The 9,951-nt window shown below is 38.2% G+C and overlaps 1 protein-coding gene across 3 annotated transcripts in view; it reads right to left on the bottom strand.

The window, feature by feature from the left end:
* Nucleotides 1-432: 432 nt before the first annotated feature.
* CFTR (CF transmembrane conductance regulator) overlaps nucleotides 433-9,951 on the bottom strand; it is a 187,469-nt gene continuing 177,950 nt past the window's right edge. Inside the window, exons 25-27 of one of the 3 annotated variants that reach the window (XM_045041230.1) lie at nucleotides 4,317-4,489; nucleotides 3,606-3,711; nucleotides 433-2,144 (exon numbers count right to left, since the gene is read on the bottom strand). In XM_045041230.1, the coding sequence (XP_044897165.1) occupies nucleotides 1,944-2,144; nucleotides 3,606-3,711; nucleotides 4,317-4,489 (480 nt within the window). In that variant the 3' untranslated portion in view covers nucleotides 433-1,943. 3 annotated transcript variants of the gene reach the window in all.

Below are 9,951 nucleotides of genomic sequence, written 5' to 3'. Positions count from 1 at the left end.
GGTAGATCTATTTTTAATTTTTTGACGAACCTCCACACTGTTTTCCAGAGCGGCTGCACCAGTGTGCATTCCCACCAACAGTGCGAGAGGGTTCCTGTTTCTCCACATCCTCGCCAGCATCTATAGTTTCCTGATTTGTTCAGTTTAGGCACTCTGACTGGCGTGAGGTGGTATCTGAGTGTGGTTTTGATTTGTATTTCCCTGATGAGGAGCAATGTTGTGCCTGTTGGCCATCTGGATGTCTTCTTTAGAGAAGTGTCTATTCATGTTTTCTGTCACAGCAGTTTTAAAAAAGTTTCTTAAGAGTATCTTAACTCATGTGGGATCCCCAAGAAGCTGTATTTAAAGAAATGAGTCATGTTTTGTGTTCCGTGATACTTAGAGACTGAAGAGATCAGTGAGACATGATTAGTGAACACACCTGATAACAGCTAAATTTCACACAAATATACAGATTTTATTGGCACATGGTATTTTCTTACAGTAATAAATAGAATCCAATCTTAACGGTTAGTTTGGAGTTGGGAAGGCATGTGTCCTTGACAGGAGTGGTCAGATTTTGTGGTACCATTTTCTTCAGAACAGCTTCTAAGAGGGAACATGTGTGTTGGCAGGGAATCATAGAGGTGTGAAAATCTTTGGGAGCCCTAATGCTTCTCTCCACACCATCAAGGTAATTCATGGCCTCTGGTCAACATCCCCCAAGGTTTTTTTTTTCCCTTCAGTCTTAACATAATATCACAAAAAATAACTAGCGCCATAAAAGTCAACATTTCAAATATAAAATTCTTTTAATACAAATATAATTCATATAATCATTTTAAAATACAGGCATTTATATGAGTTTGAAATATTAAAATAAATATTTCCTAGAGAAAATTTTATTTGCATCACAGAATTATAAAACAGAAGCATATAAAATGAATTGCTTGCCTCTTCCATGTGTCTCCCATTATGTGCCCCACTCAGTCTGTACAGTAGGAAATGCATGCGGCCTTAAACTATACAGCATAGCCCTACATACACCTAGATCTTTGAATTTCATGTGTATCTACCCACAGCGCCCACAGCCTATCTGCCTGCACACTCTGTTCCCAGAGCTTCTGGGGTAAGAAGGGTTTTCCTGCACCAATTTGCCTTAAAGCATTTTTTCCAGTCATCCTCTGTTCAGAGGTCTTATGAGCTTGTTACTTTCTGGAAGCTGGGAAAAGTCATGTCAACTTCTGCATCAAGGGAATTATCCTGCTACATCGGACTATAACAGCCCTTTTCCCAGGTAAGGGATGTACTTTGTCTGAGTTATTTGGATTTTTGGTAGAGCAGTGAGTGGTATTAACCCTTTCCCAAATCAGGAAGTTCTCTCTCCTGATACCTCGATGTTAACATGGTGTATATTTTGACAAGCTGATGTGTGACTCTTGGGGTATTCTAACACTTGCTTGGAGACAGAACAGTCTGAATATTTAACAGACAATATAGTTGTGTTCTTAAATATCTTGGAGAGAGTACAGGAAAAGGGATATAAACTTACATAAGCCACTAAAGTTTCCAGTTACCATTAATTAATCATATCTCTAAATAGTGTGATTACAGTTCTTCTCCAATAATACAAATTAGCAAGTCTCACTAAACAGTAAGTTGAACAATGAGGCTGGCTGATGTTGATAGCCACCTTTCCAATGACTACCAAAGGGAAAAAGTTTTCAGGAAGATCTGGCTTGCAAACACAAGTGGTAAATCTTCAAGGATTTCGAGTACCTTTCACACAATTTGCCCACTGCCAGGAAGCCACTTATCCAGACCCATCTGAGCATCCTTAACTCCTCTTATCAAAATTTTTCCTTTCAAAGATAAACATTACACATCGTAGTTTTCTGAGGCAGAAAATGTTTTCTCCTCCAATTTCATAAGCAAACATCCCATGCAAATATTTGCACTGCTCTCTAAAGCCTTGTTTCATGCACTTCTTCTTCCGTCTCCTCCTTCAGAGCAGCAATTTTGGAACGAGACTTGTGCCTGCTGGAGTTCCTGGTGGGGAAGAACCTGAGCCGTTCTGAGGGGCCGATGGCCTGGCGGAAGAGGCTCTTCTCACTCAGCAGCTTCTGGATGGAATCGTACTGCCGCACCTTGTTCTCCTCTATGACCTACGGAAGTGGCCGTTAGTGAGATCTCGGACAGAAGGCAGGGTGGACCAGAGCAAGGGCAGGAACTGGTATAGGCTTAGAGGAAGAGAAAAGCCGAAAAGGAAACACAGTGTCCACAGGCCGGCAGTCTGAACAGTCAGAGATATCTCCTTTCATTGCTGAGTCCTCTTGCTTTATTGAGCTTCTCCCTTTGGAAAATTAGCTATAATTTTCTACTGAGCAGCTGGAAGACTTTTGTTTTTTAATTACTATAGTACTGAGCACTGTGCTTCTTCAGAGAACTTTAAAGGAACTAACATTGCTTGCTCAGCCAGAAAGACCTTTGATAGATCCTCATATGTGACCTTAAAAATGAATGTAGAGGTGCCTGGGTGGCTCAGTTGGTTAAGTGCTGACTTCTGCTCAGGTCATGATCTCACGGTTAGTGAGTTCGAGCCCCGCATCAGGCTCTGTGCTAACAGCTTGGAGCCTGGAGCCTGCTTCAGATTCTGTGTCTTCCCCTTTCTCTCTGCCCCTCTCTCTCTTGCACTCTTTCTCTCTCTCTCTCAAAAATAAACGTTAAAAAAAAAAACACCAAAAAAAAAAAAAAAAGAATGTTAAGTCCACAGCATGACAAAGAATTGAGCCTCTTCAACAGGGCACTTGAAGCTTAACAATTCCAAATTGGTCAGGATTTGCGTGAGTTTAAAATGCCTCCCTCACATGTTCAAGTTGAGCAAATGCAAGGCCAGAGGATAGAAAGGCTATACCCAATCTCCTGAACCTGACCATGGTAGGGCAAGAGGCTGTGGGTCGGCCCCATAATTTGTCACTTGAAGCTTAGTAATAATAATGGTAATAACAATCCTTCAGTAAGAAAAGAATTTACCTCCAGGAGCCTCAAAAGCCTTAATGGAAATGATGTGATACATCATCCTCAGAATTTCCTTGTGACTAAACCCAAGGGAATTTGTAAACATGACTTGAAAGAATCTGTGACAGTTTTGAAAGCACGTAAGAAGGTGTTTGGGAGAGGCACTTACCTGAGCTCCAAATAATGATGAGAAGAATAAAATGAGTCTTTCAACTACTGCATTAAAACCACACATCAGATTGCAAGGCAATCCAGGCCTCTCCTGGACCCCATCCAAGGGAGATTTAGTCATTAAAAGCATCAGGACTTAGACCTTATTATGACTTGATCCCCAAATAAAGGACTCAATGTACAGATGTTTCAATTTATTAATGTTACCTAGTAATATTCTGATATTTGAGATTTACTGGATTCTAACCTCACCTCATAGCTCAAATCAAAGTGAGAAATTATGCAACTATTCGGAATAAAGCTGGATGGCTGTGTGACACGTATTTGAAAGAACTTGTACATTGTTGTGTTGTGATTTGCAGGAAGTCCCACATGAGATATTGTTATCAAGAAGTAAAGGAGAAATGAGATCTTAAGCAAGTTGTCAAAACACTCACTAAAAATCGTTGACATTCCAACATAGCTTCTATCCTGTGTTCAGAGAGGATTACTGTGCAATCTGCAAATGCTTGTTTCAGGGTTCTTCGAATGATTTGGTATGTTCTAGAAAAGAAAGAAAACAACACATATAACATCACAGAAGGTCCAAAATCTGCCTTTATCCTTGATGACATACCCACTGACCCATCAATTTAGTTCTTTAAATTACTTATCTTTCTTTGAATACTTTTATTAACATAATGCTGATTTAGAGTTGGCCACAATCAGCTTCCCAACCATGGGGCAGATTCTAAGTTTCCATAAATAAATAGGACAAATATTTTGAAGAAAATTTCACAAATAAGTACATTTTATTATCATGTGGAATCACTAGTGGTTCTTTTGTGCTCTAAAAAGTCTTATCATATAAATGGCACATAAAGGAAAATCATAAGAATCAGATTATGCCTATGTAACTAAGTATTTCATCATGTTTTGACAAGGGGGAGAATTTGTATGAAATTCCAAAATTATACTCAGAAGAGAACACAGGGCTCTTATACCAGGATATAAGCACTTGTGCTCACATCATATAGTGACTTTTCCACTGGGCGGTCATTTCATATGTAGTGAGGGATCCTCCACTTGCAGACATGACCGCCTAATGGGAACTGGTATCAGTATGAAGTAGGCCTCAAAGATTAAATGGCAGGAATTCTGAAACTCACATTGGATCCAAATGAGCACTAGGTTCATCAAGCAGTAAGATTTTTGCCTTACTGAGAACAGATCTGGCCAAGCACATCAACTGCTTGTGGCCATGGCTTAGGACATAACCCCCATCCACCAGGACAAAATCGAGCTTCCCAGGAAATTGCTCTATCACAGATCTGAGTCCAACCTGCAGAAAAGAGAGGAAACATTGGATAATTGAGATACCACAAGGTTAAAGACACTCGAGAGGTTGATAGTCTAAAAAGACACAAGGCAGTCTGAAGGTTCGAATTTTATATCAACCACCCATAACCCCTGCTATTTGGGTTTGATTGAACCAAAGTCTACATATAATCTTTGCGGCTCTAAAGGATAAGCCTATGACTTGTTTCAGCTCTGTACTTAATTTGGGAAGTTTTCAGTGAGTGCTTATTATGTGCCAGGTACTCCTCATAGGGGTTGAAGAAATCATAAATGGCACATGGCCCCCTCAAGGCTCAGGATCTATAAAGACATACACAAATAATTACAACACAATTGAATACATGCTAGAAAAGATAATAGTATTAAACGCAGTTATTTGCTCTATCATGACAGATTCTTTTATTATACTTTCCATTCTCTACTTTGTCATAATAGTGCATGAAAATTAGCAGAAAATGGGGCGCCTGGGTGGCTCAGTCGGTTAAGCGTCCAACTTCGGCTCAGGTCATGATCTCATGGTCTGTGAGTTCGAGCCCCACGTCAGACTCTGTGCTGACAGCTCAGAGCCTGGAGCCTGTTTCAGATTCTGTGTCTCCCTCTCTCTCTGCCCCTCTCCTGTTCACGCTCTGTCTCTCTCTGTCTCAAAAATAAATAAACGTTAAAAAAAATTTTTTTTAAGAAAATTAGAAAATAATCAACTGGGGAGCTTCTTCAATTCATAAAAACTGATTTTAAGAAATTGATGAAACTATGAAGTAAAAAGATGTAAAATAGTGGTATATTACTAAGAGATTTAAAGGTGCTTAGATATTGAGGTAGAATATGAGAGTTGTGTTAGGGCCAGTGGCTTATTTTTTCAAGCTAGATAGGAAATAATAAGGTGAAAATGCGAACAAGATATAGAAACAAATTCTTTTAAAATAAGATAAAAATTATTGACATCTTGGTTATTATTCAGATAAATGTGCATTAACTTTTATTTTATTTTATATTATTTTATTTTAAACATTTATTTTATTTTTGAGAGAGAGAGGGACAGCGAGAGAGGGAGACACAGAATCCAAAGCAAGCTCCAGGCTCAGAGCTGTCAGCACAGAGCCCGACATGGGGCTCGAACTCACAGACCGTGAGGTCATGACCTGAGCCAAAGTTGGACGCTCTACCAACTGAGTCACCCAGGTGCCCCTATTTTTTGCCAAATATTGCTGAGTGTTTGAGGGCCAAGAGATACATGGATGATGACTGCCCCCTACTCTTGGGGAGTCTGGGATTTAGTATTGGGAAGTAAGATACAATACTAATTATAATACAGGCAGAATGGGATAATGGCTTTAGGAAAGATCCCTGAATTCAGCAATGAATTCACTGATGGCCCATATCTCCACGTTTGATCAGCAAATATTAACTGTACGCCCATGAGATGTATTGCAGGTGACACTTCTTTCCTTGACTGGGTTCTCATTAAAGCAATCTCACTTTGTAAGAATTTATTAATTTTGAAAAGAGTTTCTGTAATGGTCAGGAATGTAAACATATTAGTTAGACAAGGGGGAGTTCTTCCAGGTATATCCTGGGAGACTCAAATGTAAAATTACTTTCAGCTCCAAGGATCTGAGAATGTGAATAAAGACACTGGGTGGACCTGTGTCCTTTCTCTCTGTCTTCGCCTTTTTGCTTTTACTTGGCTTCAGCCTGGGAACCTGCTATGTCTCTCACATTACTTGCCTCCAGATTCTCCTTCAGCTAGAATCCCATATCTACCCCTTTGTAGAAACCTCAAAAAAAAGAAAACTACTGTGTATCTGTTGTCCCCACTACCTCACAACATAGAACTTTTTTCTTCTTTGAACATGTATCCCTTGGTTTATGAGAAACCACATACCTATGACCACTTAGGAGCCTGTGTGGGCAGCTCCCCCTCTTCCTGTCCTCTGAATATTAGTCTTCCTTACCCCTAACTCTCTAAACTCTCCTTCTGAAGACCCATTTATTCTTAGGGTATCAACCACCACAGATAAACTAATGATTTTTCAAATCTTTATCTCTAGCCCTGGATATATTTCCAATATTTCTTAAATCCTTCTCCTTGCCAACCCCACTGTGGTGGCCCTCATTATCTCTTAAGCTTTACACTGTAAATCCCAAGTGGTTTGATTTGTCAACTGACCACACAAACACCCCAGGGATCCTTCTAAAGTACAAATTTGACCCTCTCATTTCTGTTTGAAATCCCTTCCTGACAGAATAAAGCTGAGCTCTCTCACATGACATAAAAGGCATCCAGAGTCGAATCCCCTCCACCCTGCTTCCAGTGGCCCCAAACAGCTTGTAGTTCCCTTTACACCCTGACATACCCTTCTGACTATCCCTGATCATCCTTTACATAGTCAGGCATGTAGCCATGACAGTATTTGTGGAAGTTTCCCCTGTTACACTGCCTCTATGCTCTTTAGCTCTATGTGTCCCCAGTGTAATGGGGACAGTGTAGAGACACACTGTCAGTCTTGACACATTTATTCATTTGTTCAACAAATATGTACTGAGCTCCTAGAATGCTGGCCAAAAAAAACCAAACCAAAACAAAACAAAACAAAACAAAACCAAAACAAAACAAAACAACCCAACATAGTTTTGATGAATGCAAAAGTGAATCCAAACTTAAAAATGACAAGTGATAAATGAGTGAGAGCTGATTTTGTCCTGCCGGTATAGAGTACAATAGACTAGCCACTTCCCCTGTCTGTGTGCTTTTTTTTTTTCCTCATCTTGACAACTATAAAATCCCTTCAAAATAAAAGTATAAAATTACATTTCCTTTTTTGTAACAGGTTGAAATAAGATCTAAACCTAGTTTGAACTGACCCCAAAACCTATTTATTTATTTATTTATTTATTTATTTATTTATTTATTTATTTTGAGAGAGAGTGCATGTGCGCAGGTGGGGGAGGGGCAGAGGGAAGCAGAGGTGAGAATCTTAAGCATACTCCATGCTCCATATAGAGCCTGATGACATGGAGCTAGATCTCACAAACTGTAAGATCATGACCTGAGCCAAAATCAAGAGTTGGATGCTTAAATGACTGAGCCACCCAGGTGCCTCTAAAATTAAAAGTTTCTTAACACTGATAAGGATTTTTTTTTTAATTTTAAGTCAAATTAACCACCAAGAAAAGCACAGATTAGACGGATGTTACCAAGACTTAGTGAGGTGATCGTTTCACATTGCGTAGAATTATCAAATCATTACATTGTACGCTTGAAACTAATAGTGTTCTATGTCAATTATGCTTCAACTAAAAAAATAAAAGTACTGATTAAAGATTAGAGCTCTGAAGTCAAACAAAAGTGGCTTTGAATCTGCACTTCACCACCCATTTACTGATGGTATCAGGTGTGTTACTGTAAGTCTCATTGACCTCACTTGAAAAAAATGAGGAAATTAACAGGATAGACTTCAAAGAACTGTACTGAGGATTAAATGAGATAATTTGTGGAAAAAGGTTACTACAGAACATGGCACATGGTAAGTACCTAATCCATACTATTAGTTGTGTCAGAACTTGGGAAATTCCAAGGACATGGACCTGGTCACTGAAACACTACCCTGGTATGACAAGATTAGCTTGATATGCCACAAATCAAAATTTGTAAGATTTTGCCTTCGCAAGTTGCCTTGGGAAGTAAGTTAGCAGGAAGTACTGCAATACTACTAATTTATATCATACCTCTAATAACGAGGTTGAGCTTTTGGTAAAAATGTAGTGGCATGTACAATATTCTCCCTCTAGATCCACACCAATCGTACACTATTTCCCAAGCCACCTTACTATATTATATTTTGCATGTGTTTTCTCTTAACGGAAACTATTTCTTAAGTAAATAACTAAGTACCTAAATAGCTATCACTGTCAATATTTGGAGAAAAAAGTTCCAAAAAATAAAAGAGAGTGAGACAGACCACGCTAGAGTATATTTTGCAATATTCCTATCTCACTGTTTTACTTACAATCAAGTATAGTAAAAAAAAAAAATCTTCAGTCATATTCACTAGAGAAAGATCAACATGACTTAGTAAAACTTTAGGTTTTGAAGTAAGTGAACATGTCAATTACCTATTTCCTGCCAGATATTGTCATAGGTTTTGGAGAGCAAATGGGAAGCAAGACATACTAATAATTGTTTTTTAAAAGCACAAAGTTATTATTATAACTCTATGTGTAACCAACTTAATGTGATGGTAAGAATGGCTTAAATTAGCTTACTGATTATTTGAATATAAATGACTGCTCAGTTACGCATTCTTTAATAGACTTTTAATGAGGGTTTATTAAATTCTGGGTACTATGGCAGACCTGGGGATTCAAAGATGAATAACACTAGGCCCTGCCTTGAAGAAGAAACTCACGGTCTAGATATGGAGAAAAATAGTAAGTGAGAAATTACTGTTCAAAGTGCTGTGAGATCAACTGATGAATGGATAAAGAAATTGTGGTTTATATACACAATGGAATATTACGTGGCAATGAGAAAGAATGAAATATGGCCCTTTGTAGCAATGTGGATGGAACTGGAGAGTGTGATGCTAAGTGAAATAAGCCATACAGAGAAAGACAGATACCATATGTTTTCACTCTTATGTGGATCCTGAGAAACTTAACAGAAACCCATTGGGGAGGGGAAGGAAAAAAAAAAAAAAGAGGTTAGAGTGGGAGAGAGCCAAAGCATAAGACTCTTAAAAACTGAGAACAAACTGAGGGTTGATGGGGGGTGGGAGGGAGGGGAGGGTGGGTGATGGGTATTGAGGAGGCACCTTTTGGGATGAGCACTGGGTGTTGTATGGAAACCAATTTGACAATAAATTTCATATATTGAAAAAAAAATTTAAAAAAAAACAGTGCTGTGAGAAAAAAAAAAACAGATTGAAACGGTAATTGCTGATTTAGCAGAATTCTTTATATGTTCATGTATATACATTAATATATACATATATAGTCCTAATATGTTATTTATATATACACCACAAATTATTTTTCAGTAGATTAAAAATAAATATAAATTTTAGCTTATCTCCATCCAAACTAAGGTAAATTAAGACTTACTAGAATCTAAACATTTCTAATTATTTTTATTCCAACTTGGCATGAAAAATAAATAAAACATCAATAGTTCGTGGATATGAAGAACTTTACAACAAAAGAATTTGCCAGCCTTATTTAGTTGAGTTGATCAATCATATGTATTTACAAAGAAAAAAATTGGCTTGTGACATATCAAACAAAAAAATTTATTAGAGTCTGTAAAGGACCAGACATTCTCTTCAAAATGTTGACTTTTGCTATTGCACTCTGGAATGTTACTATGGAACAAGAGCTTGCTCTTGTGACAAGAAAACATGGGGAAAATCCCAGAAAAGTAAATTGTGGTTGGACTGCATAGTCCATTCA

The sequence above is a fragment of the Felis catus genome, chromosome A2 (assembly GCF_018350175.1).
Source record: "Felis catus isolate Fca126 chromosome A2, F.catus_Fca126_mat1.0, whole genome shotgun sequence".
NCBI classification, from domain to species: Eukaryota; Metazoa; Chordata; class Mammalia; order Carnivora; family Felidae; genus Felis; species Felis catus.
Note: the sequence above shows the minus strand (reverse complement) of the source record. Positions and strands in the feature narration are given on the sequence as shown.